The sequence below is a fragment of the Delphinus delphis genome, chromosome 10 (assembly GCF_949987515.2).
Source record: "Delphinus delphis chromosome 10, mDelDel1.2, whole genome shotgun sequence".
Taxonomy (NCBI): domain Eukaryota; kingdom Metazoa; phylum Chordata; class Mammalia; order Artiodactyla; family Delphinidae; genus Delphinus; species Delphinus delphis.
In genome coordinates, this window is record NC_082692.2 from 23,603,764 (window position 1) to 23,631,412 (window position 27,649).

Consider the following 27,649-nt stretch of genomic DNA (forward strand, 5'->3'; position numbering starts at 1 on the left):
TGGACTAGCAATGCCCACCCAACCCTAACCCACTTCTCCACCTTCCTCTTTTTCTGTGCCCCTTCGTGGGATCATCCGCTCACCTGTGCCAGCCTGGGCAGCAGCAGGACAACATCCCCCAGTGCACTGTTCCTTGAGCCCCTTCACCAGCTCCTCCAGGATCTCCAGCCGGACCCTCAGGGCCTGCACCTCTGAAGCAGGGACGGGGGGCTCAGTGCCTGGGGGACAGCCACAGCTACCTGAATTGGGCAGGTTAATGCGGTGGGTGAACACCACCTGCTTCTCCCCTCCTTCCACGGTGTGCTCATAAAGCTGAGAAGAAGGGCCTCCCACTCCTGGCTGTTCTGTGCGGCCTCCTGGCTGGGGAGGAGGCCGTGGGGCTGGGAGTGTCACATTGGACCGTGAAGAGAAAGGCCCTGCTCTGACTGTGCCCAGCAGCACCAGGAGGGCCAGGCTGGAGGTTAGGGAACCTTGGGCTGGCATCATTCAGGAGGCTGCAGGGAGAGAGGGCACGTATGAGAGCAGCTTCACAGAGAAGGAGACAAGATGAATGCCCTCCTTCCCCAACACACACACCCATAGTCCCACCACCCACAACTAATCTACCCAACTCACATGTTGGAAAATCCACGTTCAGCCCAACCTTAACGGATACCCTCCTTGGGCAGATCTGTCTCTACCTCGTTTTCTGATATCATTTGGTCACCCTGCTCCACCCCCTCCACCCACACTGGTCTGTTTTGCTTGTTCCACAGACACTACAAGATTACATTAGACTAAAGGGCCTTTGCACTCTATGTCTCCTCTGTCTGGGACGTTCTTCACTGAGCTCTCGGAGGCTGTCTCCTTGTTCAGATCTTAACTCACATGTCATTGAGCCCCAGAGGTTTTCCTTGATGCCCCGTTGGAGCAGCCTTTCATCACTCCCCAGCACAGGGTCCTCTGCTTATGTTCGTAAGGCATCTACTGCTGCCTGAATCAACTGTTTGTGTGGCTACTTGTTTATCTTTCTCCCACTGCTAGGATGGGAACTCCTTAAGAACAGGGACCTCATCTGTCCTGGCACTGCTGTGCGCCTGTGCCTGGCACGTGGGAGCTATTCAACACATTTTTGTTGAATGGATCAGTGGATGAATATAAAAGACTAATCCTTCCACAAGCACCCGGGTCCCAGCTTCTATTGTCTTTCAGAAACCTTAAGGTGTAGATTATCCTCTCTCTCTTTTATTCAGCCCCTTACTCTCAACTAGATCCTTCCCGTCAGCTTCCCATATGAGCTCAAAAAGCTCCTGTTTAAAACAAAAAACAAAAAAACCCCTCTTCCTCAGGACTTACATTACTGAATATCAAATATCAAAACATTACAAAGGTGCAAGGATAGAGAGAACAGAATAGGGTCCAGAAACAGACCTACACATATGTGGTCACCTGATTAATGAAAAAGGTACCACTGCAGTTAAGAGGAGAATGAATTGTCTTTGTGATAAATGGTCCTGGGTCAAATGAAGATCCACATGGGAAAAAAAAATCTATCTCTACCTTATGTCCACCTACAGAAATTAACTTAAAATGAATATATAGGGACTTCCCTGGTGGCACAGTGGTTAAGAATCTGCCTGCCAACGCAGGGAACACGAGTTTGAGCCCCGGTCTGGGAAGATCCCACGTGCCACGGAGCAATGAAGCCCGTGCGCCACAACTACTGAGCCTGCACTCTAGAGGCCATGAGCCACAACTACTGAGCCCACACGCCACAACTACTGAAGCCTGTGCACCTAGAGCCCGTGCTCCGCAACAAAGAGAAGCCAATGCAACGAGAAGCCCGCGCACCGCAACTAGAGAAAGCCCGCGCGCAGCAGCAAAGACCCAACGCAGCCAAAATGAAAAAAAAGAAAAAAAGGATTTCTTAAAACCTAACCGCAAAACTTAACCATAGAGGTCATCAAAAGACACCATTAAGAGAATAAGAAGGCAAGCTACAGAGTGGGAGAAAATAGGTGAGATATGTCAGAATATGAATATATATGTATATAAATTATATATGAAGGGGAGAGTAGGACACAGTTATTGAGAGTGAGAGAGAGGATTAAAATCTAAACTAAAGGCCTCTCACTGTTGTGGCCTCTCCCGATGCGGAGCACAGGCTCCGGACGCGCAGGCTCAGCAGCCATGGCTCACGAGCCCAGCCGCTCCGAGGAATGTGGGATCTTCCTGGACCGGGGCACGAACCCATGTCCCCAGCATCGGCAGGCGGACTCTCAGCCACTGCGCCACCAGGGAAGCCCAACCCGTTTTTGAAAGTGGCAAAAGAAACAGGCTCTCCAGTAAAGAATATAGCCAAAGGGCCAATTAATATATGAACAATAAACATATGTATGTGTGGAACAAAACCAGTAATCAAGGAAAGGCAAATGAAAACCGCAACAGGATGCCATTAAATATCCACCAGCACGGCTAAAATTAAAGGGACTGTTGTTGCTCAATATTGGCAAGAATGTGAGGCTACTGGAACTCTCATTTATTGCAAGCAGGAGCAGATATTAGTGCAACCGGACTTCCCTGGTGGCACGGTGGTTAAGAATCTGCCTGCCAATTCAGGGGACACAGGTTCAAGTCCTGATCCGGGAAGATCCCACATGCCGCAGAGCAACTGAGCCTGTGAGTCACAACCACTTAGCCTGCGCTCTAGAGCCCGTGAGCCACAACTACGGAACCCATGCGCCACAACTACTGAAGCCCGCACACCTAGAGCCCATGCTCTGCAACAAGAGAAGCCACCACAATGAGAAGTCTGCGCCCCACAATGAAGAGTAGCCCCCACTCGCCACAACTAGAGAAAGCCTGCGCACAGCAATGAAGACCCAACGCAGCCAAAAATAAATAAATAAATATTATTTTAAAAAAAGAAAAAAAGAAAGAAATTAGTGCAACCACTTTGGAAAACCAGTAAGCAGTTTCTACTAAGCCATACAGCCTATAACTTAGCGATTCCACTTGTTGGTAAATATCCAACAGAAACGACTGCGTACATCCTCGAAAAGACATGCACAAGAATGTTCATGGGATTTTTTTCATATTAGCCCAAACTGGAAGCACCTCAAGTGTCCATTAATAGTAGAATGGATAAATAAATTGGGGCATAGTCATAAAATGGAATACTATACAAAAACACCCTCTTGGGACTTCCCTGGTTGTACAGTGGTTAGGACTCAGCGCTTTCACTGCTGGGCCCCAGGTTCAGTCCCTGGTCGAGGAAGATCTGCAAGGCGCATGGTGAGGCCAAAACCGAAACAAAACAAATAAACAAACAAACAAAATGAAAAAACACCCTCTTGTTACATGCAACAACATGGACAAATTTCGCACACATAACACTAGGCAAAAGAAACCATACACAAAAAAAGAACGTTGTAAATGATGCTATTTATATGAGGTTCAAAACAGGCAGAGCTAATACAAGATAGGACAGAATTACTAGAAATAGTTTGCACCTGGAACTGGGTGGTGGTTAAACATATGTATACATAATCAAAATTAACTGAGCTATACACTTAAGATATGTGCATCTCACTATATGCACAAAAATATACTTAATACACAAAATATACAAAAATATACTTAAAATTTTTTTTCCCCAATCTCACACTCCCTCCAACCACCACATATTTTTCTTCTCCACTTCCTGGCCATAGTTGTCAAAAGATTTATCTGTACTCGCTATTTCTATTTCCCTATATCCCATGCATGCCTCAATCTGTTCCCACCTGACTTCCCGATCTCCTTTCAACCCAAAGGTTACCAAATAGCCCTCCCAAAGGTCTCCCAATGATCTCAGCGTCACAAAATCTAAAAGACGTTTGTCTTCACCTTACTTGCTCTCTCTCAAAATCACTGGATACTGTTGACCACATCCTCCATTTTAGAGCATTCTGTATCTGTGCTGTCGATAAGGTAGACAGGAGAGATCACTGACTCTCGAACACTTGAAATGTGGCTAGAGTGACTGAATTTTCTTTAGTATTTTTAACAGCTCCCCAGGTGACTGCAGTGTGCAGCCAGAGTTGAGACCTACTGCAGTAGTCGTCCACCCAGGTACCTTCATCCAGACCCATGACTTTAATTTCCAAACTATACCCCAACATATAAACTTTCTCCTCTTAACTCCAAGCAATATATCCAACCTCCTATTTGGCCTCTCCTCTTGGGCACCTCAAATTCAACATGTCTAAAACTGAACTCAACGTTCATCCTTCCTGTACTGCATCCCCTCTCAGTGTTCTCTACGGCAGCTCATGGCCCCAGCCTCAGTCATCCAGCCTCACGAGCCAGAAACCCAACAGCCTGTTCAACACCACTGTATTTCATCATATTTACCCATATTTTATTGTAAACACCTCTTTAATCTGCTTGTATCTCTCCCTCTAAGCATCATTATAGTCCAAGCTACTATCTACCTTTTGCTTGACAACTGCGGTTGCCTCCTAGCTGGTCGCTCTGCTTCCATCCTTGCCCCCTTATAATCTTGCGAAGGCAACTAGAATGTCCCTCTCCCCCTAAAACTCTTCAGTGTCGTCCTTCCGAATACTCTTCAAACACTGACAGACAGCCCTGCAGCATTCGGCCTCTGCTGACCTCTCCCACCTCATCTCCCATAAGACTTCCCTCCCTCTCTCCACTCCAGTCTCACTGGCCTTAAGTCCCCCACACTCTTCCCAGCCCCGGACCTTTGTATCTATGGTTTCCTCTATGTGGAATGCTCTTCCCTTTTTTCTTGGCTTCCTCATCCTTCAGGTGTCAACCCCACATCACTTCCTCAGGAAACCTTTCCTGCCCAGGTCAGGTTCCCCCTATCACGTGACGTCACAGCATTGTGTAACTCCCATTTGTAGTATTTATGACAATTTATAACCATACATTTATTTGCGGGATTATTTTATTACTTCCTTGCCCACACTCAATCTTGCCTGCTAGACTGTAAGGTCCATGGGGGCAGGCGCAGCACCTGCTTCTTTTCTTGGCTGCTATATCCTTGCATCTGGCACATGGTAAGTGCTCGATAAATACTTATTGACTATATAAATATTTAGTCAATTTACATAGCTCAACTTAAGCCCAGGACTAGCATCAGGGCTGGAACCAAGGACAGGACCAAGGTCAGGGCTAGGACCACGGACAGTGTCTGGGGCTGTAAGTTGGTTAGAAAGAGCAGCTGGGGCAGATGCTGACCAGGGAGCAGGCCAGGTGTGGATCCTGGCAGGGCTGCATGGTACAAGCACTTTGGAAAACCATTTGGCACAGTCTACCAACTCTACTAGAGCTATATGCCAACCCTATGACCTGGCACTTCCACTCCAAGGAATATACCCACCACAGCAGTACTACTCATAATAGCCTCAAACTGGGAACTACCCAAATGCCTCACATAGGTAGAATGGATTAAATAAAGTGTGGTTTGTTCACACAGTGGAATAAAATAAAGCAACGAGAACAAACTACAACTATATGCAATAACATGGATGGGTCTCCCTAACATGGGGTGGAGCAGAGAAGTCAGACACAAAAGAGAATGTGCTGAAACATTCTATTTGTGTGAGGTTTGAGTCTAGACAACGTTAAGCTTCAACTGGTAGTGTTACAAGTCAGAAGTGTGGCACTCTCGGGGGAGTAGTGACCAGAGGGGCATGGTGGGGAAATTCTGCGGCGCTCAGAACATCCTGTTTCTTGATCTCAGTGCTGGTTACCAAGTTGTGTTTGTTTGTGGAATCCACTGAGGCAAGAATTGGGGAGCACAGGGAGACAAGGGTTAGAGAGGAAAGGTAGTGGGGCACTCGGGGTGAACCAGGAGAGGGGGCTATGGTAACAGAGGAGTGTGCAGGGGGCAGGTTCAGGCGAAGGGTTAAGGAGAGGTGTTAGCAGGTGCCCAGTTCTTCCAGACCAGAGAGGCTGGAGTGGGAAGGAGGGCAGGGTGAGTGGTGGGAATGCTGACTGGTGAGGAGGGAAGGGACTGTGACTCGCACCTCCTTGCAACACGCACACATTTCCTGGCTTCCTACGCTTAAAATTCTCCTCTGAGTCTGAGAGAAAGAAGTTTCCGGGGCTATCAGCCATCATACCCCGCCACCACCCCACGAGAGATGGAAGGGAGCTGGACTAAGGGACAGAGCGTTTCCACACTGAGAGGCACCCTGCCCGACAAAACCTGGGCAGAGAGACCTGGCAGGCACAGAGCTGCCCTTCCCTCGGCCCCTCAGCCCTTCTCTCAGCTTGGAGTGTAGCCTTGGGCATGAGGTGGGCTCTGACCTACCTTCAAATCCTGTTGCCCTGTGTCGAAGGCCGTGCACATCACCGGGTGCGTGCACACACAAATACACGTACACAGACAAATGGACTCACGTGCGCTCCTCCACAAATACAAATATGAACACACTTCTTGTACACGTATACTCATATTTATCCAAAGAAGCTTGCATCTTTGCAGGCACACACACATAATCTTCTCTTCACATTTCCTCCACACCTAGTCATTGGGTGATGCCTAAAAAAAGCTGATTTCTCACTGGCTCAGAGGGCAGCTATGTGAGTCAAAGAACTTAGTTGGAGTGAGGGGAACCAGACAGGAGGCCCTTCTCCAGTGGGGAGCAGAGGATACAGGGTGCCCCACACCCCTGGAGGCCTTTGGGAGCTGTCCAGTCTCCCTACCCCAACAATCAAATCCTGCATCTCTCCCCACGTGGTGGGGGGAAGGGGCAGGGTCTCTGCAGCAGGAAGGAAAGCAGCAGGAAAGCAGTGAAGCTTGTCTGAGAAGAGAGGAGTTGCCCCCACAGGCCACACCCCCAGAGCCTCCTTCCCAGTACCCCTCTCTGGCCGGGTCTCCACCACCCCCCAGCTCCCCATTCCCAAGTCTTGGAAGAATCCCGCTCCTCTCTCAGCACTAGGAAAGCAGAAAACTTGGGTGTCCCTTGTGTTTCCCCCTCATCACCCTCCCCTACCGCTGCATCTGGGGTGCCTCATCTTCTCGGCATCCTCCCCAGCGTTGGAGGGCTGGCAGGGACGGGGGTGGGGGGGCATCTTCCCAAAAGCTATGACTCAGCATGCAGGCTATTCATGTCGTGGCCAACTTTGACACTTCGCTCATCAGGGACTGTAGGTCCCAAGAAGTGGGGAGAGAGGCTGGCTTCCGTGAGGGAGGTTCCAAAAGTGGAGGATTTTGGCCCCATCCCCATGCTTTTCTCTGTTCCTCATGGCACAAGAGGAGTGAAGGTAGAAGGATTCCAGGACTGTGAGATGAAGGAGGGAGATGAGGGCGGGCTCCAGATACTGGGTTGGAACCAGGTGACCAGGAGATACCGGGAGAGGGGGGAGTTGGAGGATCCAGATGCCCCTTACTCTGGGGAGCTAATGGGCCAGAGAAATGGGAAAATTAAAAGAAAGGACTTCCGGACCCCCAAGGGGAAAGAGTTTTGGCGGCAGTGAGAGATAGAAGGTGGGTTCTGGTCCTGCACTGAGAGACCAGGACTGAAGGGAAAGGAAGGTTGAGGAATTGAGGTGCTGGGTCCCCAGGGCTTTGGAGGCAGGGCCAGGGAAAGAGGGGAGGGGCCGAGGGTCTGGGAAGTGGGCGGGGATTGGAAGCCGACAGACAGCAGCTGCGGTGTTTCCATGTTTCCGAGTTGTTTCCCAGTAGTTCCTCTCAGTTCCATTTCCAGTTGTTTCCAAGCCATTAAATTCTTTCCAGGCGAGATAAGGGTCCCGCCTGTCCCACCCAGGGTGTGTCACGTGTAGGGGGGAGGTTCAGACGAACAGAAGCAGGAGAGCCTGGAAGGGGGATGGAGCGAAGACGGAGCCCCTGTGCCCCAGGAGGCATCTCTCAGTCGTCACAGCCCCGCTGAACCGTGAGTCATGGGTGCAAAGCTCTCTGCCAAGAACAAGTTTTAGGATTCTCTCTGCAGACTCCGTGCCCTTCCCAGACCTGAGAGTCCTGACCCTGCTTCATTTCAGCACTTCCTAAAGGCTCCAGACCCCCAGAACTCCCTCCCGGGCCTTGCAATCCACGTGCTGCCACCTGGGGAGTCCCCACCTGGGTGCTCAAAGAAGCTCCCTAGGGCACCTTCCTGGAGCTCCGGCTCAGCGGTTCCAGCCGGAGCGCTTGGGGTTCCACCAGCACTTTCCTCCTGAGGTTCAGCTGGCCACCAGCTCCGCGTGGGCCCTGGCTTCTCCAGCCCCAGCAACTCCAGGGCCCAGAGCCCCGGCTCACCGATAACCACCTCCACCTTGGTGCCATGCCTAGTCCTGTCCAAACCCCAGCATCTGCCCCGCCCCTACCCCTCACCAACACCCACACTGACTTGTCCTCCCAGACACACCCTCCACAGGGAGTCCAGTCTCCAGCGCATAGTCCTATTCCTTCTGCCCCGATGGAAAGTCCCCGCTCTGGTAGGCTCTCCTGGGAGGCTCTCCTGCCAACCTTCACCTGGGGTGTGGGGACCGAAGTCCCCGCCTCTCCCGGCTCCTCCTTCTTTCTCCCGGAGTGCCGTTCCTTACCTGAGTAACAAGCGGCTGCGGTGTCTCTGCACCTGCTCTGTCCTCGACCTTGGGAAGGGGGTTCTCGGGGCAGGGTGGGTGGGCGCCCCTTGGCAGCCCTGGGCTCCTGGATGTCCCTTTGCTTGTTCCCTGCAGCAGGGGCTCACTGAGCCGCCACCCGACCGTCGATCTGGGCTGCGACAGTGAGAAGGAGGGAGTCTGCTGCGAGCAGGGGGAGGAGAAGGGGAGGACCAGCATGAGGTCAGGGAGGGGAGCGGAGATAGGGCAGGTCCTCCCGCCCTCCCGCCCCTGCCAGGCCCTCCCAACGTCATCACATGCCACCCCTCCTCTCCCCCCGCCGTCATCCCGACCCCCCCGACCCCCCCCATCTGGGATCACTGGTCCCACAATACCCTCATCTCACCCACTCCAGCCCTCGTCCAACCTCCCACATCCTTTCCTTATCCCATTTTTACCCTTCCTCCTCGCCCTAATTTCTGTCCAACTTGACAGCCCCATCCTCATGCCACTTCTCCTTTTCCTCCACCATTTCTCCACATGTTGCCCCTGTTCTATGTTTTCTCCTCTCTAGCAACACCCTTTCCCATGTCCAGGCCCTCTCCCTCCTCCCTCCCCTGCACCTCCCCACCTCTTCCCAGCTGCCACAGTGCTCCAGCTTGGATCTTGCCCCATCTGTCTGTTGCCCAGCACCCACTCCTTCATCCCCCAACCAATTATCTCCCGGCAGGGCAGGGAGCATAGGGGATGGGTGGCAGGAGGAAACCTCCCTCCCAAGCCTACATCTCTCTCCAACAGGGGCCTTCCCTTGTCCCCACCTCTGCCCCTGCCCGGCCCCATTGCTGCCACCTGCACTCTCCCCTTTTCTTGCCTTGTCCCCGTGCTGCCTCTCCCCATCTGTACTGTTCAATCTCTGGTTCTCAGCTCGGGATCAAGGACCCCTTTTCATTCTCTCACCTCAGCAAATTCCTGGAGAAATGACGGATGAGGCTTGGGCACTGGCTGGACAAGGGCTTGGCTGAAGACCAGGACATAGGAGACTTGGGAAAGAAGGTGGGGTTCAAGGGAGACAGGGAAGGGAAGCCCGAAAGTTAGGAGGTTTAGGGATGGAGAAAGAGCAAAAGGCAGGTGCAGATATGGGGGTGGGGGCACAAATGGTGAGGTGACATTCTGGAAAGTGGAAGAGGGCTAATGTCTGGGTGCTGCAGGGGAGCAGGGGTAGGGAGAGAGGCATGGGCTGGAGGAAGAGGTCACTTTGATATCGGGCAGAGACAGGAAGACTGACCAGAGGGCAGGGTGGCAGACACACCCACATCAGGCTGCTGGGCTGCTTCTCTGGTCTCATTTCCCCATGTGCTTTGCCACTCTGACAAGGGGCTGGAAAGGAGACTTTGGCCAGATGAGAAATGTCCAGGCTGAGGGAGACCCCATCCCAGGCTTCACACGGAGGATAACGTTCTTGCCACCCAGCTACAATCCTCACCATTGAGGAGTAGCTTGGTCAAGTCACAGGTCATGGGTGAAAGGGACGGGCAGGAGGCTGTGTGTGCCCGATTCTGCCGCTTGTGTTGGGGCACAGGTGTCCGTACCCTGGTCAGGTCCCCAGGGTCGTGGGTGTGGTGATCCTGGGTCAGGGTGCGCTGGCCCAGCACCTGGCTGTGCCCTATGCCCTGTGAACTCCCACTGGCTGAGGGCGAAGGCTTGCATGTTCCCTCGCGTGGGTGTCCCCGTGTGTCCGTGTGTCTGGGTGTGTGTGTGGCTGTTTTTTTTTTAGTGGCTTTGATGGGGAGGATGAAATCAGCTTCTTGGATAGAGCTGGGCTCAGCTTCCTTCCTCTGCCTTGGCCCGAAGCCCCCAGAGCCTGGAATAGGTAACAGCTTCCCTCAGATCTCCAGGCAGGGGTTGGGGGAAAGGAGATGAAAGGACGAAGGAGGGTCTGAAACAGCATTATGTGGAGAGAGCAGACTGCAGAGAACAGATATTCTCTGATACCCCAGATTCTAGTAATTCTAATGGTCATATCCTTTTTTTTTTTTCTTTTTGGTCCTATACCCTGTCTTTGTTTTATTTATTTTTTGTTTATTTTTATTTAAATTTTTATTTAATTTATTTTTTTGGCCACACCACATGGCATGTGGGATCCTAGTTCCCCTACCCGGGATCGAACCCACACCCCCTGCAGTGGGAGCATGGAGTCTTAACCACTGGACCGCCAGAGAAGTCCCTTGGTTTTATTATTTAGGAAGTATGGTCACCACAGGTATACTTGGCCCAGACAGTGACCAGAAGACCCTGGAGAGAAAGAAGCAAGAGCTGAAAGGATGGCCCTGGGGTGTTTTGGAAGTCCACTTCTGAGGAGAGACGGGATGCCAGAGTCAGAGAAGGGTGCGGGACTCCAGACATTCACAAGCTCACAGGGCATTAGAAGAAGCCACTGGAGGCCTGACAGACATAATTCCAGGTTCTGAGATAATCATTATCCAAAATGTCATCCACGCCCTGGATTTCAGGCTCTTGGAGGAGCTTATGTCTTATATATGTTTGCATTTTATCAGAAAAGCACTGGGCCTCGCATAGAGCAGGTGCTTCATAAACGCCTGTCAAGGGCTTCCCTGGTGGCACAGTGGTTAAGAATCCGCCTGCCATTGCAGGGGACACGGGTTCGAGCCCTGGTCCAGGAAGACCCCGCATGCTGCGAAGCGACTAAGCCCGTGCGCCACAACTACTGAAGCCCGCGTGCCTAGAGCCCGCGCTCCACCACAAGAGAAGCCACCGCAGTGAGAAGCTCACGCACCGCAACGAAGAGTAGCCCCCGCTCTCCACAACTAGAGAAAGCCCGCGCGCAGCAACGAAGACACAACGCAGCCAAAAATTTTATAACTAAAATAAATAAATAAATGCCTGTCAATACTGAGCTGTGAAATGACTGGGAGAGGAGGGTGTGGCAAGAGTGTCTGGCAGGGAGCCCCAGGGCAAAGGCAGGGAAGTCCAGTGGTCAGAGACGGCTTGCCTTCCCTGAGGTATCCCAGGCGATGGGCAGAAAGAAAGGCTGGGGTCTTAGCAAGAGCCGTCTGCATGCTCTGGCTATTCTCTGAATCCTCAGTCCAGGTGTCTTCAGCTCTGGACCTCCATCCTTGAACGAAGCTCCCAGTTCCTGTCCTACCCTCAGGAGGATAAGGCATAAAAGGTACAGCAAGGAAGGAAAGGGAAAGCCACGAAGGAGTCAAGGAAGACACAGAAGAGTAAGGGCAACTGAGGGCAAGGGCCTGAAGGATGGGGAGAGGGAGCAAAGAGAGGCCAGGGGCTGCGATCCAAGGAAGCAGTCCCAGACTCGGGAAGATAGAAAACAGTTGTACTGGGCTTCCGTTTACAAAGCCCTTCCTACACCGCAGCACGTTATTAATCCCACTTTGTGCTGAGGAAACAGAGGCTCTTAGATATTAAGGGACTTGTCCTGGGGACTTCACTAGTGGTGGTGAAGGTGGGCCTCAGCCCAGGTTTTCTGATTTCAAAGCCTGTATTCCTCCCCTCCCACAAGAACAGCCCCAGAGAGACTGAAGACTTAGGGAAGAAATAAATGAAGGGGCTTCCGGTGGACTTGTTTGAGAAGAAAGGGTGGGTGATGTGGATTTTTGAAACTTCTTTCCGCATCCAGTTTTTATGTAGATTCAGAAGAAATTGCCAAGTATAAGTCAGGGGGCGGGCAACGCTCCATTATTGAGATCTGGGGGGAGGGAGATGGTGAGGAAGGGGAATGTGGAGAGAAAAGATTGAGCCTGAGATTAAAGATGGGAGAGAACTAAGAGGTCGGGGCTGAAAAGGGGGCAAGAGAGCCACAGGAGGAAGGGTTTGGACCCTTAAAACTTCCTTTGCCTGGAGACATGGGTGTAGGGCAAAGGGAGGGGGGAGGACATTTCTATCTCATGACAAAAGAAAGTCACACAATTATTTTGTTCTCTGCTCTGGGGCGGGTGGGCGCCCATATTTACCAGAGGGACCGAGGTCGCTGTAGCAACCACACATCTGGGCCCCGGAATCCAGATGTGCTATATCCAGAAGCCATAGCAGAACGATGAGGCAAACATGTGAGGCTCTCCAGTGCTGGCCCCACAGCTGGGAAGAGGACAGAGGACCGGAGTGGGGAGGTGAAGGGAGAAGGGGGGGCAGAAGGAGGAGGAGAGGGCTGAGGCGGGGAGAAGAGAGGAAGTCATGGAAGGGGACAGGGAATGTGGACAAAGGAGTGGAAAGGGCCATGGAAACGGGGTGGTGCACACAGGGTTCGCAGCAGGAGGAGATGAGAAGACCCAGAAAAAAGGAAGGGAGCAGACAGTGAAGCAGAGGGGGAGGAAGGGAAAAATACAAAAACCGGGAGAAACAAACAGGTGAACAAAGAATAAAGGGTCTGAAAGAGAAGGTGATGACTCGTGGTGGGTAGAGGGCAAAGAAAGGCAGGAAAGAAGTCTAGAGAAAAAGAAGAGGGAGAGACAGTGGGTCAGGGGTCATAAGAGGAACGAAGGGCAGACTCTGAGGAAGGAAAGCAGCAGAACTGAAAGATAAAGAGGGTCTGAGCCAGAAGGGGGCCAACAGGAGGTGCAGGAGTGACAATGGCCAGCATGCTGCGGTGGCCTTCGACGGGGCTGCAGCTGGAGACCCACGTGGGCCTGAAGGGCGGCAGATTGACCTGCCTTCCCCCTCCACAGCACACCCACTCTCCACGCCTCTCCTGGTCCTTCCCACCACCCATGCCCTTGGCCAAGAGTCTGACTCTCGGTTCACACCACAGTGCCAGCTGTCCCTTGCCACTAAGCCAGAGGAGCTGTATGCCCCACCCCAGAGCACCCAGTCTGAGATGCCAGTACTTCAAGCACTTTCCTGAGCTGGGGTCAGGAAAGAGAAAAAGCGATGGGACAATGAAACAGTGATGGACCCAGATGGGAGAAAAGCGGAACTGAGGAGAAAAGGACAATGTAAATGGAGGGAGAAAGGAGCAGGGGAGGAGAGAAAAGTGTGTCCACTAAGGACCAGGCAGCCTGCACGTCATCTTTCCTCCCCACATCAACCCTGAGAAGTAGGTAGGAGTACCCCATTTTACAGATGAGGAAACTAAGGCTCAGAGTGTTTGTTACCTACCAAGGACACCCACTAACAAAAGGCAAAGCAGGGGCTCCAACTCAGGTGCTCTCCCTCCAAAATCCCTGTTCTCCTTGCACTCACTGCCTGGATAAGGCTGGAAACAGCTGGAGGGACCTTGGGACAGGAAGTGCTGGCGGAGGAGCCAGGGCTGCCCTCTGGAGGGAGGAGAGGCCTAGTTCCTGGGGGCCCTAGGTTCCAGGTTGCCATAGTTACTTGGTCTGTTTTCACCCCAAACACAGTAATGGGGAAGCGGGGGAGCCTGGCTGAACACGTGAGGTTCTTCCCGCTTTCAGCCCTCGGCTTATGGCCCGGGCAGCCCCTGTCCAGCCACCTGGGCATTGAGCCCAGGCCTAGCCCACACCCTCCCGCTGACCCAGGACGCTCCTGCAGGGCCAGGCCCGTGGTGCTGCTGGACAGGAGCTGCTGATGGAGATCCCCCCGAGGCTGAGTGAGACTCGGCCCCTCACGCGTTGCCCTGTTCCCCTTCCTCCTAATTAGAAAACACAGCCTTTCCTGCTGGCCCCGTGCTCCTCCTTTTCTCTCAACTGGACTCTCATGTTTTAGTTTCCTCCAGTTTAGGGCTAAGGAGATGCTCCTCAACGTGCCCCTTCCCTCCAAACACTGCCCCCTTCTCCACTGTGTCTCCTTTCTGGGCTCACAGCCCCTGGCCCCACCTCCACTGTTAGTTCAAGCTGCTAGTCCTGGAAAGCAAGGTGGGGGAGAACCTGCAAGAATGCACAGGACCCAGGGAGGACGCTCACCCTGAAGGGCGTGGGGCCCCCTGTCCTTCCTGTTTACTCAGACACATTCTGGGAGCTGCATCCTCCAGCCTGTCACGCCATGGGACAGCCCTCCCCCACTCCCCCGCTCCCCCGCTCCCCCGCTCCCCCGCTAGACAGCAGACATACCCGCCTTGCAGGGGTGGGGATAAGGGGATGATGTGAGCTCTGCGATCACACACCCACCCCACCCCAGAGCCAGCCATGTCTTCAGTACTTGATTCTCTGAACACTGGCCCTATGCAAGTCACTTTCCCCAGAATTCCCCGTCACGAGCCAGTTAGGCAGGCACCATTCCTTCAACTCCCTCCAAGTTGTTTATTTAATAATAAAAAAGAAGATATGCACATACATACACCTGACCTCCCTCCACCTCTCCTCCTTGACTCTCAGGAACTAGCTCCAAAATGTAAAAACTTCCCTAGTCCCGCCTGGGGACTAAATTCCCACCTCCACCCCCCAAACAGAAACAAAAGAATAAAGAGTGTACAGGAGCCCACCTACCCCAAAACTTAAGCTCATTCAACACCCTCAAAGAAAGAAGCAGGGACACGGGGTTCACAGAAGTGAGAGGAGCCCTATATTCCAAAAAGGGGTGAGAAGAGAGGAAAACTTCCCCGCACCTCCAAATAAGTGCTTAACCCCCATACCCTGTCTTTCCTTTACCAATTGCCCCCAGCCCAGGGATCAGGAAAATTCGAAACAGTCCCACTTGGTCGCCCCCACCCCCTGCCCCCCAGTTCTAAGTCAGTGTGAGTCGTAGAGGTCAGGGATGATTGAGGTAGAGGGCTGACGGGCGGCCTGGTGGGCCTGGCTGGCTGCAGAAGCTGGCAAGGGGCCACCTGTGGCATTGCCCGGGCTTGAGGACGGCTGTTTTCGGAGTGAGGGGGGCACCGTGGAGGTCTTGATGTGGATCACCCTGGTGTCCATGACCTCACACTCGATCTGCATCATCTCCTCATAGTCTCCCGGGGGCCCCCGGCCTGACAGGGTCTCTGTGAGAAGCGGGGAGTTAGGGAAGAGGAGAAGGGGGAGACAGACGGAGAGGAGGGGTCAGAACAGTAGAGGTGGACAGCGGGGGAAGGGCAGTGACGAGGAAGCAGAGCCCCAGTGGGAGTTAAATGAGAGGGGAGGGAGGGAGTTGGTGCAGGGAGAAGGAAGGAAGTCGGGGAAAAAATGACACTGATGAGTGTGAGGTCACAGGGGAGAGGACAGCAAGAGAACAAAAAGAAGAGTCCGGCGGGTTCCCAGCCCACACCCCTCTGCCCAGCACACCCTAAGCAGTTTCACCTAGGGAGGACCCGCACCCTCATCTTCCTCCCAGCAGTGTCCTGCATTTTATTTTTCTATCCAGTCATTTCTGGCTTCTTCTCACCCATGCATCTAGCATCTCTATAGAATTACCACTCCTGTCCCCATCTCCCCCCTCAACTCCTCATGCTGGGTCTCCCCACTGGAACTTCCTTGTTCCTCAATTTCAGGACCCCTCCCCACACTGGGCAGAGAAAGAATTACCATTGGGGGCCATGGCGGGCATCACCAGGGACATCTTGGGCCGAGAGGTCTTGTTGTGGCTGATGGCTGGGAGCAGCAAGTGGTCCTGGGAAAAAGAGGGGCCAGGCTGGGAGGGTGGAGGAAAAGATGTTGACAGGCTCCCCGGCCCTACTCTACAGCCTCAACCTGCAGGCAGACTGCTGGGGAACCCAGGGTGACAGGGATGGGGCCAGGAGGAGAAACTCACCCTTCGGAAGGAGACAACATAAAATGTGTCTTCCCGTCGGTCAATTGCATCCAGGAACTCTGGCTGTGAACGGTCTGGTTGGCGATATAGCTGCAGCTGGCCCACAGCATCCCTAGACGGGCAGGGAAACGGGATTGGCGAGGAACTAAGCCCAGTGCCCAGTTCCCAGTGCGGAAGGGGGAAAGGATGAGAGAAAGACAAGAGACCCCCAGGGGATAAGGGGAGCATCACGCCATCGGTGGCAATGATGACGAGCACAGGACAGCTCCTTAGGGTATAGCTCTTTAGAGTGGAACCTCACTTAACAAATAAGTGCCCCCCCAAGACTCACCTTTCTGGGGGCCCAGGGGGTTGGGTGGGGACTGCCTTAACTGGAGGCGACTTCTTCCATAGCTGAGACTTCTGGAAGGAGAAGTATCTGAGGATTTGAAGAGGGTGGAGGGAAAAGGGAAAAGAAACAGACAGCCCCTGGGAGCTGACGCCACCGCACACCCACCCTCCTACTGCCCCCAAAGCCCCATAACAAGATGCCCTCTTAAAATCCCCAGGACATTCAGCCCTTGTTTTCAAGTGGCTTTCCTTGAACCAGCCCCACCCCCTCCTACCTGTCTCTCCTGGGGCCTCTGGGGCATCTTCCGCCGGCCTCTCTGGTGGCGCTGGACCCAGCCACTCAGCTCATCAGCAAGCCTGGGGAAGCAGAGGACGGGTAAAACCTCTGTGCCAGGCCAAGACTCCCACTCTCCTCGCCCACACATAGGAGGGGAGAGAGAGGGCACAGAGAGCTGGTGCTTCAGCACACAAGGACAGCCAGGCCGTCTGCGGAGGCGCCTCGGGACAAGAGGGAAGGCGCCCCGGTTGTGAATGCCCCACACCTCAGGGACTCGGTCCTGTTGAAGTGCCGGCAATCAGAGGAGAGGAAGAGCTGGTCCAGGTCTCTCAGCAGCAGCTCCTTGGTGCCCCCAGGGAAGGCTGTCAGGTTCCTGGAGTGAGGCAGGGACGAGGCAATGACCTGAGGCTGCCCAGTGCTCTCCCATCAATGGAGAAGGTCATGCTGGCAAGAGAGCAACTCCAGCTCCCCTCAAAAGGAAAGGTCACTCTGGGGGAGAAGACACACTCAAAAGAGAGAGGGCCCTCTCCTCACCTGAAACTTGGCTGGCCCGTGGAGCTGGGCTGGGTCTCCTTGGGACCCTGGGAGGGATGCTGGGGGTGCTCGACTCTGTGAACTGGCTCTTGCGCCGAGAACTCCAGCAAGTGTCTCTGGGGTCGAGGCTCCTCTCTGCTCATCCGAGGAGAGATGGGAGCTGGAGGAGGCTCACTGATGCTGTGGATAGGAAAGGACAGAGCACGAGGAAGAATTCCAGCTTTACTGAGGGGCTAGTTAAGGGGGAGGGCTCTACAGATAGTCCGCCTGGTTCCGATCTGTGCTACAAGACTGAATCTCTTCATCTGTAGGACGGAATGAGAACAGTCCCTACTCATCGAGCCAGAAAACACGAGGAAAGGAGAGTGCTTAACCAAGGGCCCAGAACTCACTAAGCACTTAATAGTCACTATTTTTATCAACGTTCTCACCACCATCTCCTCCAGGACATAACACTTATGAGAGCAATGAGGGAACAAGAAGGGACTGACTGGATACACCCACCATCAGCGCCAAGGACATCAGAGCTGTCTGTGTGCAAGTAACGAAAGTGACTGTGCCAGAGCAGGCAATCGGGCAGCCGGGGGCTGGGCTCCACCCAGAAGGCTCTGGGGAGGCAACGAGCGTCTCACCTGACAGGCCCAAAGTTGAAGGCAATGAAGAGAAGGAAGACCATGATGCAGACCACCTTCCTGTTTCCAGACCCTAACTTGAGCTCGCTGTTCTAAGATGCAGAGAAAGAGAGAAGCCAGAGAGGGGGAGTCATTCCAAGGAGCCCGTACTCCCACGGGTCTCCCAGGGACACCCGGGTCTTACCTCAGCCAGCAGGGCCTCCAGCCGCCGGCGGAGGGCAGCATTCTCCCGCCGGAGCTGCTGGTTGTCGGCCAGCACAGCCTGCAGCCGAGCTTCCAGCCCCTGCAGATACTCTTTCTTCTTCCTCCGGGACTGGCAGGCCGACTCCCGGTTCTTGATCATTCGCTGCTGCCGCTTCAGCAGCTTTGCCTAGGCACAAAAGGGTCAGAGAGACAGGGAAAGAGGGGAGGGAGAGGGGCATCACACCCTCCAACTCCAGGGACCGATCACCCAGAGCTCACAGGGGCCACTCTCCTGCCTTCCTAACCTCTACCTACAGAGCCAGAGAGAGGTTCTTCCTCTCTGCCAAAACATTCCAGGGAAGGGGCCCTTCTCTCAACCACTCCCTAATGCTGTTCCTCAGCACTGAGAGAAGTTAGACTGTAGGAGGAACTTCCCCCATCCTGGTTCTTCGTGGAACCTCAGTTCCTTTCCTTGATGGGTGGTCTTCCTTCTTCTCAATTCTCCTTTTTAGGACCCGAAGTTGACGCTTGCTAACATTAGAGAACAGTTTACCTGGTCTTCCCCTAGGAAGCAGCCTCCCTCTTCTCTAACACAGGATGACTCCTCTGCCTTTGATGTACTAAGACCACGCCCACTTCTCCATCTGCAGGGGTAGCAAACCCAAGGATCCTAAAACTACACGGAGTAGATACTCATATATAAAAGAGGTCCACGTTAACCTTCAGGACCGTCTTATGGGCCTGCTTCCTCACTTTTTGCTCCCTTCTCACTCCACAGTTCTCTCCCACGACAGTTCTCTTCTCTTCCCATTACTAGCCCTACTCCTCTCCTCCCCAGTAAATGCTTACATCCACCTCAGGCGGGCAGGAGTTCCCAGGCATAGGAGCTGGAACAATGCTCTTCCTCTCAGGCCGTGGAGCAGGGGGGGTCAGTCCCTCAGGCTGGACTCGAATAGCACCTTGGATGAGAACAACTGGGGACACTGGGGCAAGTGGACAGGAGAAGGAGGTCAGAGAGCTGGAAGTCAGGTGGGTTCCTTGTGTCCACACCCACACCTGAGCACCCAAGTGTCGGGAGGCTCAATGGCTGTGAGCCCCCTGAGAAGGTCAATCCAGGCCACCTCCTTCTCTCCTTCTTTAGTACCTGGGGGTGGCTGGACAAGGGGCTGCAAAAGGACAGTGGTGCTGGGAGGCACAGCTCTCGGTGGCATCGGGACAGTGGTTATCACCACAGGTTTGGGCTGCAGTGGTGGCTTCCGGGCGGGCAGGGGTTTGCCTGAAGGAAGGTGAAAGGAAGGAAGGAAGAAGAAATGTCAGGACTATAGGCCTCTTGCGAGAGACTCCAGGTGTCAGGAGGCCTCATTACCTGAGGAGCCATCAGAGGACAGGCCCATGCTGATCTGGACAGCTCCAAGTGGGGGGCCTGAGACATCCCGCAAGAGACACCCTTGAGGGGATGGGGACTCTGTCTTCACTTCCAGTACCTCCTCTCCTATAAAAGCCTACGTGGGGCATTCCAGAAGATATGTGAGTCAGGAGGAGTGCTGAGGAGACGGAGCTGAAGAAAAGAAAGCTCTCACACCTCTGAGAGCCAGAAGGAACGCACCGGCGTGCTGGAGGGAGGAAGGAAGTGGATGCTCACCTGGTTGGGGGACTCCGCAGAGAGCAGGGAAGCCTCTGAGTTGATGGAGGAAGATGGAGAGACAGGCTCTATCTTAATCTGAACATCTGTGGGACAGTGGGATGAGACAAAAAGCTGGATATCAGACAAACACTGAAGGAAAAGAGGGCTAAGATGGGGAAATGGAAGACATGGTCATTTCTCCTTGTACCTGCAAGGAAAACTCTTCTGGCCCAGGAGGGCAATCCAGAGGAGGGGCACCATGGAGCTGCTAATCTGCTGCCTCTCCTCCTACCTCTTTACCCAGGACTCCCTTTCTCCTTCCGTGGCCCCTATCAGTTGTTTTCACCGCTGCTCAGCTTCCCTCAAGGCTGTCCCTGTGCTTCTGCTCTCCCTCTTTCTTCCTCACACACCTTGTCCATTCACATGGAGGAGGCCCAAGCAGGAGGATTCGGCAGCATTCGTAAGGGCCCAGATTCCTGTCTGGCTGGATTTCCACCTCATCCTGGCCCAGCGCGATCACGCATCGCCACACTGACAACTGCCCAGTCTGCATCTCTACCCTTGACTGCCCCCCTGCACCGTGATCCTGACTCCCAAGCTGCCTGCTGGTCACTTCCTTTCTCAAGCCTCGCCGTTCACCCAAATTCAACTGGCCTTAAACAGGGCTCACTGCTTGTCCCTTCATACAGATTCTCTTCCTTCTGTCAGCCTTCAAAGCTCAGTCACCTCTGAGCCTTCATGGCTTCTGTTAAACCTATCTATAAAAATAAAAAACAAACAAAGAAAAAAAAACCCTATCTATAAGACCTGTTGATTGCCCCATGGAGGTGAACCCGTCCGAGGGCCAGATTCAGCCCCGAGGTCAATGGTCCGCTACTACCTCTGGTCCACAGCACGCATTTTGATACTTAATTATATGATTGCCACTACTGCTATTTCAAAATGTCATAACTACTTATATATTTTGATAGGTAATACAGTCATATGATACAAAATCCCAAAGGAAGGAAGGGGAATTCAGTGAAAAGGAAATTTCATTCCCTTCCTTGTCAACCGGACACCCAGATCCCCTCCTCAGAGGTGACCACTGTTTGAGCTATTAACCATGTGTTATAAACCTCATGAAACTCTCCAAAAGCAAGGACTATGTCTTATGCTTCATGTCTGTCAAAGTGAGGGGTAAAGTACAGGCCCTCAAAAAATACCTAAATACCAGGGGAGACTCTGACTCCAAAAACACTAGCCTTTGCAAAACCATCAATAATCTTTTTGCTGTTATAGACTTTTCAATCCGTTATTTTGTTTGTCCTCTTTGTAACATTTAATCGTATGCTGGATATGAGCTGTTTGTCCCTCCAAACCCACTCTCCATCTTTCCCTGCCCTACTCTGAGGCCCGGGGGAAAACATGAATGGAGTGCACCTTGGGGCTCTCTTGCCTTCTAGCTTCTGGTTAAAGTTCAACCAAAGGGAGGCGGTGCTAGGAAACCCTGAAGTCGCTTTGAAATCAATAATCAACATGGGGGCTTCCCTGATGGCGCAGTGGTTGAGAGTCTGCCTGCCGATGCAGGGGACACGGGTTCGTGCCCCGGTCCGGGAGGATCCCACATGCCGCGGAGCAGCTGGGCCCATGAGCCATGGCCGCTGAGCCTGCGCGTCCGGAGCCTGTGCTCCGCAACGGGAGAGGCCACAACAGTGAGAGGCCCGCGTACCCCCCAAAAATAAAATAAAATAAAATAAAATAAATAAAATAACCAACACGTCCCACACTGAATTCACCACGTGCTCCCTGACCAGCGGGCTCCTGCTCCTGCAGGCTCTATCCAGTGGTCGGTACCCTCACCCACCGTGTGGCTGCCCTAGCCAGAAACCCAGGCACACTCTTTCACCCCTATCTCTCTTCAACGCCCAGGGGGGTCACTGCACTCATCCATTCTAATTCATGCTTCCTCAAATCTGCCTTCTTCTCAGCAGCTGAGTATCTTACTTGATTAACCGCATGAACCTCTTTCTTGGTCCTCCTTCTGCTTCCAGTCCTGTGTCTCTGCAATCCACTCTCTACTCTGCCACCAGAGTCCTCTTCCTAATAATATTGCTCTCCTGCTTGACTCTTCAAAGGCTCCCAACTGCCCACAGGAAAAAAGCTAAGAGTCCCTTAGCAGGGTTCCTACCTGGCCCTGCAGCCTCTGCATCTCCTGGCCTTTCTTTACTACCCCACCTCACATCCTCTCTAAAGAGATGCACGTTCCTTACAAACACAACCAGTCCCCACGTTCTCCTTCTGGCTAATTCCTATGTGTCCTTTGAAACTCGGATCAGGAAACCCCTCCGCCTAGAGTACACCCTTGAGCCAGCCCCAATCGGGTGAGAGGCCCCCTCTTGTGAGCTTTCAGGGTGCCTGTGACAGGCTCTATCCTAGAATTAGTACACCTTGCTTGGCTTTCTTCCCCCCACCACACTACAGGGGCCTCAAGTCAGTGTGGTGGTTAACGTGTTCTTCACCTTTGCAACTCCAGCACCGTGTCCAGTATCTGGCATGGAGTAGCTGCTCAATAAACATATAAGAGTAACTAAACTCAATAACGCTTTTCAAAACAGCACAAACAATGTTACTTGTAGAATCCAGGAGTTGGGTATATGGTATTCCAACTTTTCTGTATGTTTGAAAATTTTTATAATAAAACCTTCAGGGGGAAAGTCACATAGATAAAAATGCCCTAAACTGTCTGCAAGTTTATGCAAAGCAACAGGAAGTTAAATCACACAACAGGTGACTAGGAACAAGAAAAGAAAGAAAAATCATCCCCATTTCTTTCGTGCTTCACTGGCTGTGATTTCCTGAAATCCTCCCTCCCGCTCCCGGCCTCTCTCTTGGTTATCTGCCATTTCTCCTCGCCACCTTTTCCTCCCTGTCCTGCTGACTGCACTCCCGCTTCCCATACACACATGCGCGTGCACGTGTGTACACGCATACATACACTCTACCTTGGTAAAGCCTGAGGATGGTGCAGGCTGTTATTACCTGAGGCATCATCAGAGGTGGGGCCCACACTGATCTGGACGGTTTCAAATGGGGATGTTGGATCATCTCCCAGGAGGCAGAGTGAGGGTGTCAAGGACTCTGACTTCACGACCAGCACCTCCCCTACACCAGAGGCCTGGGTACGAGTCAGGGTAAGAAACAAGGAAAGAAAACAAAGGACGTGTTGAGAGTAAGAGCAAGAACAAAAGCTTTCGAGCTTACAAACCACCAATTACTTGACATTCATACTCAGCATCTCCCTAGGCTGTGTCTGGCCCCTGGTTCTCTCTTTCTATTTTATTCCTGGGAGGGGTGATAAAGTCTCATGATTTCAAATATTGCCTTCGCGTGGACAACTTGGACAAGAAAAGTTCCAGAATTCTCAGCAGTTAACAACTCTCTTCTTCCCAGGCCCCCCATGGCTGCCACATTTCTCTGTATATTAAAAAACTCCACCTTCAATTCTAGACAACCAAAGAATGGAAATGTGAAAAATGAGGATATAAAAGAAATGGCAAAGGCAGAAAAGAAGCCCCCCACCAACACCCCATGACTCGCAGCACACAAATCATTTCCTCAGCATCTATAGGTGAAGTCGAGGGAGCTGAGTCCCTGCCACAGACAGTAGGAGGGGAGATGACTCTCACCTGGCTGGAGGGCTCTGCAGAAAGGCGCGAGGATTCAGAGCTGAGGGAGGAGGAGGAGGAGGGGGAGGATGGCTCAGACTTCACCTGAAGATCTGGAGAGAAAGGGGTTAGAAAATAACCTGGAAGCAGAGCCTGACAAGAGTCCAAAAAGTGCCCAGGATTTTATGGGGTAAGGACCCCTCACTGGGGCAAGGGGGAACGAACACATATAAAGAATCAAAGAGGGAGAAGAGTACACAGGCAATCAGGTGGAGGAAGCGTGAGGATAAGAGGAATTGCAGTTTCTGGGAAACAACGGAAGCTCAGGGTTTCTGGATGAGGGAATCACACAGGGTAGCTTACCTGGGAAGATAGGCAGAGAGTCCCAGGGGGGTTCAGGAGGGCTGACATCCATCTCCAAGTCCAGGGAACTGCTGTCAAACTGAATAAGGGAGGATATTAGATGGCAGGAGTGTGAGGATGACGGGTGGCTCCAGATGACCTCAGGCCGGGGGATGAGTCCTGGTTCTGCGACCACCCTCACCCACCAAGCGTAAAAGACCAGGCTGGGGACCGATACCGGGACATCCTGCTCCGGGCAAAGGAAGAGCTGCGTCTGCTCCTCGGCCACTTCATCCAGGCCGGTGTATAAGGTGCTGTCTGCAAGAGGTGCGGAGGGTCGGGGGGTCTTCCGGTAGCGCAGCCTTCGGATCCACACAAAGCCCTCGACCCATCCCTCATTGGCTCGGCTCGGCCGGACCCACCGCCCGCCCACTTGAAAAGTGATATAGCCAAAGAACTTCAGCCCCTCCCTCCCCGACCCCGGAACAACTCCATATTTCCGCAGGAGCGGAGGTCTTCCCCAACTCCCGCATCCCCCGAAAGCACAACTAGCCTCCCGTTCCGCCCTCCTTCAGGTGGTGCATTCCGTATTTGCCCAGCCTTCCTCCTTGGGCCTCCGCCTCCTCCTGCGTGCCTCAGGGTCACAGTACGCCACAGCCCTTTCCCCTCCCCGAGGCCTCACTCCGCGCACCCCAGTCCTCCGGGCTCAGCAAATTGTCGGTGAAAAAGCGCGTCGGGTCCGCAATCTCGCTGAGGAGCATCAGCTCCGCCATCTTTCCCCCCCGCCCCCCCAACCATGAGACGGCTCCCAAGGCCCGCCTCTCCCCATCATCAACTAATCAGTTGGCTCTTAAAAAAAAGGGGGCGGCCCGGAAGCTCTACTGACCAGTAAGAGACCTGGGCACTGAGCACGTGAGTCAATAGAAGAGGAGGCTGTACAGGCCGGGCCAATGGGAGTGCGGCAGGAGGCTAGCACCTCCGCAGCATCGGGCAGTGAAATTTGCGCATGCGCCAAACAGGACGCAGCCAGAAAGCGCCTAGGAAATGGAGCTACCAGGTTTTGAAGTTTCGCTGTCCACCCCCGCCCCCCGGGCGTGTCCTGAATTTAGAAGTGTAGACGGCTTCTATTCATCTTCGGAGATGGATAAGCCCCCCAAAACATAGCACACGTGACCATATGGCTTTTTAATGGTAAAAGGGTAAAGGGGGACACTGAGACCACTGCTACCTCCCCTAGGAAGGCAAAAGCTGAGAGTGGGATATGGGTGAAACCCTCCCTCTGGGCCACCCCCACCCCCACCCCCCAAATCTCACAGCATAGACCACACTTCACAGGTTCCTGTTTCTTTTAAGGTTTTAACTTTTAATCAGCCAAACATCTTGCGCAGTCCCTGAGCCAGCCCTGCATCCTGTTTCTTTCCCTGAATGATCACCTTTCCCAGCTCCTCCTGGGCTGCCCGGTTTTTTGGGTCTACCGCCAGCACCTTCTTGAGGTCAGCAGTTGCTTTTTCCAGGTTCCCAAGAGCAGCCTGGGCAACCCCCCTTCGGTACAAGGCCTTTAAATGGCCAGGCTCCCGTTCCAGAACCCGGTCACAGCTCTGGGCTGCCAAATGGGGCTGCCCTAGCAGCAACTGACAGGCAGCCAGGTTGGCATGAAGGACAGTTCGTTCCGGAGAGCCAGGTGGGGGTAAAGTCAGCAGCAGCCGAAGAGCCCGTCCATAGCATCGGGCAGCCGATTCAGGGTTCCCAGCTCGGAATAATTCTGTGCCTCTTGCACGTTCTTCCCTAGCCAGGGCCTCCTTCTCAGTGGCCTCCAGTTCCCAGGAGTCCCGGCCCTTGGTGAAGGAGGCCAGTGTGAGCCTGACAGGAGGTCCAGAGCACCCAGGGAGCTGAAGCTCTGCCTGCTCGCCTTGACACATGGACTCCAGGCATTTCTCTATGAGCTCCCCCCAGGTTTCTTCCCTCCATGGGCCTAACCCCATAGTTACCTCTGTCCAGCCCTCTGGCAGCCCTGACCCCAAAGTAAATCCAAAAGTCTGTACCCAGCAGCGGGAGCCCAGCTTGGGTTTGTCCAAGCCATGGCCACGGATTATGATCTTCTTGACAAAGCTCCCATCCGGACAGTACCAGAGATCAGAGGCTTGCAGGGGCTCTGGCACCTCACTGGCTGAGCCATGAGACTTAGAGTCTCCTTCAAGTCCAGCGGCCAGTTTTTCAGTTTCTTGAGGATTCTCTAGAATTTGGCTGTCTGAATCTGGGCTCACTCTGAGCTCAAGGATTTCAGTAGGAGGGTCTCGGCGCTGCTGCCTAATCTGAGTAGTTAAATCAAGGTTCTTTTCCCATTGTTGCTGCGGTTGAGAGGTGTCCTTCTCTCCCACTGGATTGACTGGTGGCGTCTCCATTTAGGTGCCTGGTCCTTTCCAATGTGGGTAAATAGTTTTGGTCAGAAAGGGATGGACCAGGTTCAGGTCCGCACCTGATTTAAAAAAATAAATAAAAATAATGTCATTGGCAGGAATCTTATTTAGATTCCTTTCTCGGCTCGAGCCTCCGTTCCAACCCCGAACTAACCCAGAACTATAAGTTCCACAATTCCCTGCGGCTTGGGTAGCCGTCCCAACTACGGACACCGATCGAGTCAAAAAGTACCTGGGCGGTCGAAGCGCCTCGCCTGGCGGCAACAGCCGGACCCTTCAAATCACCTCTCTTTCCGAAGCTAACTGCTACTGAGGTACTGTCCTCGGAGTCTTGCCCCAGGCGGAGAGGACGGTCGGGGGTGGTGGTGGGTGGGCAGGGGACAGCTGGACAGAGACACTGACGGCTAACCCTGGAGCCCGCGAGACAGCGAATCTAGTTAAAATCCTGGCAGCCAATCGGGAGGAGGGAGAAGTCAGGTTAGCCCGCCTTTTGGACGTGACGTCATTTCCCCCACACGCTCACCCGCCACACCCCCGTAACCGGGAAGCTCCAGGCCTTAGCAACCGAGCTAGGCCAAATCAAACCTAACTAGGTGAGGTACGGCTGGCCAGGCTACTGAGAGTGAAAATCTAGAGAAGGCCTGGAATGGGAGATTGGGGCGAATGAGAATATAGGGGGGAGTGGTGGAGCTGGTGTCACACGGCAGCGACCAGTCCTTATATCTGGCGACCTCAGGCCCACCTGTGCTATTCTCCTTGTTCCTGCATTCGGGGCTCCCAGCCAGAGTCAACCTGCCTGCTTCTTCGCCCATTCAATCCAGGGTGCTTCAAAATAAAACCTTTCTCCCCAACCGGCCCTATTCCCTTAGGGGACCACCTGAAGCTTGCCTTACCTTTCACCCCATATTCATTAATGCCTTTCAAGCTCTTCTTCCTCAAGAAATCTTAGACAGTGCTTTTCAAACTTTGATGTGCCTACACACTATCTGGGGAACTTGTTAAATTGCAGGTTCTGAATTAGGGGGTCTAAGGTGGGCCCTGCAATTCTGCATTTCTTTTTTTTTTTTTTTTTTAAATTTATTTATTTATTTTTGGCTGTGTTGGGTCTTCGCTGCTGCACGCGGGCCCTCTCTAGCTGCGGCGAGTGGAGGCCACTCTTCGGCGCGGTGCGTGGGTTTCTCATTGCGGTGGCTTCTCTCGTTGCGGAGCACGAGCTCCAGGCACGCGGGCTTCAGCAGTTGCTGCACGCAGGCTCAGTAGTTGTGGTCCACGGGCTCCAGAGCACAGACTCAGTAGTTGTGGCGCACGGGCCCAGCCACGCCGGCCATGTGGGATATTCCCGGACCAGGGATCGAACCCGTGTCCCCTGCACAGGCAGGCGGATTCTCAACTACTGCGCCACCAGGGAAGCCCCAATTCTTCATTTCTAACAAGCTCTTGGCTGCTGCTGAGGCTGGCCATGGACCACAGTTTGC

At 53.3% G+C, this 27,649-nt stretch overlaps 3 protein-coding genes and 1 long non-coding RNA gene across 7 annotated transcripts in view; 1 reads left to right on the forward strand and 3 right to left on the reverse strand.

Annotated features, from left to right (window-relative positions):
* The window catches only part of TNXB (tenascin XB), a 60,539-nt gene extending 51,872 nt beyond the window's left edge, over positions 1-8,667 (reverse strand). Inside the window, exons 1-2 of the mRNA XM_069541122.1 lie at positions 8,539-8,667; positions 84-494 (exon numbers count right to left, since the gene is read on the reverse strand). Of these exons, the coding sequence (XP_069397223.1) occupies positions 84-486 (403 nt within the window). The 5' untranslated portion in view covers positions 487-494; positions 8,539-8,667. The remainder of the gene's footprint in view (positions 1-83; positions 495-8,538) is intronic.
* Positions 7,606-11,712, forward strand: LOC132432601 (uncharacterized). Of its 4 annotated transcripts, none has more exons than XR_009520944.1 (5): positions 7,606-7,889; positions 9,498-9,588; positions 9,910-10,405; positions 10,682-10,996; positions 11,187-11,712. It is a non-coding gene; the product is annotated as an uncharacterized lncRNA (long non-coding RNA). The 4 variants fall into 4 exon arrangements; XR_009520945.1 differs by having other exon boundaries at positions 10,778-10,996; XR_011246635.1 differs by lacking the exon at positions 7,606-7,889 and adding an exon at positions 8,706-8,778.
* Positions 11,713-15,213: 3,501 nt separating this feature from the next.
* On the reverse strand, positions 15,214-24,542 carry ATF6B (activating transcription factor 6 beta). Its single transcript, XM_060023238.1, is given in 19 exon segments — positions 15,214-15,233; positions 15,236-15,442; positions 15,963-16,047; positions 16,189-16,300; positions 16,520-16,590; positions 16,794-16,875; positions 17,061-17,168; positions 17,330-17,509; positions 17,962-18,053; positions 18,146-18,331; positions 18,994-19,127; positions 19,289-19,420; positions 19,511-19,646; positions 19,787-19,872; positions 22,790-22,925; positions 23,437-23,528; positions 23,779-23,857; positions 23,996-24,075; positions 24,449-24,542. Coding segments are annotated over 19 exon segments (2,100 nt in total). The 5' UTR covers positions 24,531-24,542.
* A 544-nt stretch (positions 24,543-25,086) lies between these two features.
* Positions 25,087-26,544, reverse strand: FKBPL (FKBP prolyl isomerase like). The gene is made up of 2 exons (XM_060021530.1): positions 26,407-26,544; positions 25,087-26,233 (listed from the first exon to the last, which is right to left on the reverse strand). Exon 2 carries the CDS (start codon positions 26,157-26,159, stop codon positions 25,125-25,127), a length of 1,035 nt encoding a protein of 344 aa, XP_059877513.1. The 5' UTR covers positions 26,160-26,233; positions 26,407-26,544; the 3' UTR covers positions 25,087-25,124.
* Between the last annotated feature and the right edge of the window lie 1,105 nt (positions 26,545-27,649).

Excerpts from the sequence above, each read along its gene's own strand:
- FKBPL (XM_060021530.1), bottom strand. The coding sequence starts at position 26,159 with ATGGAGACGCCACCAGTCAATCCAGTGGGAGAGAAGGACACCTCTCAA.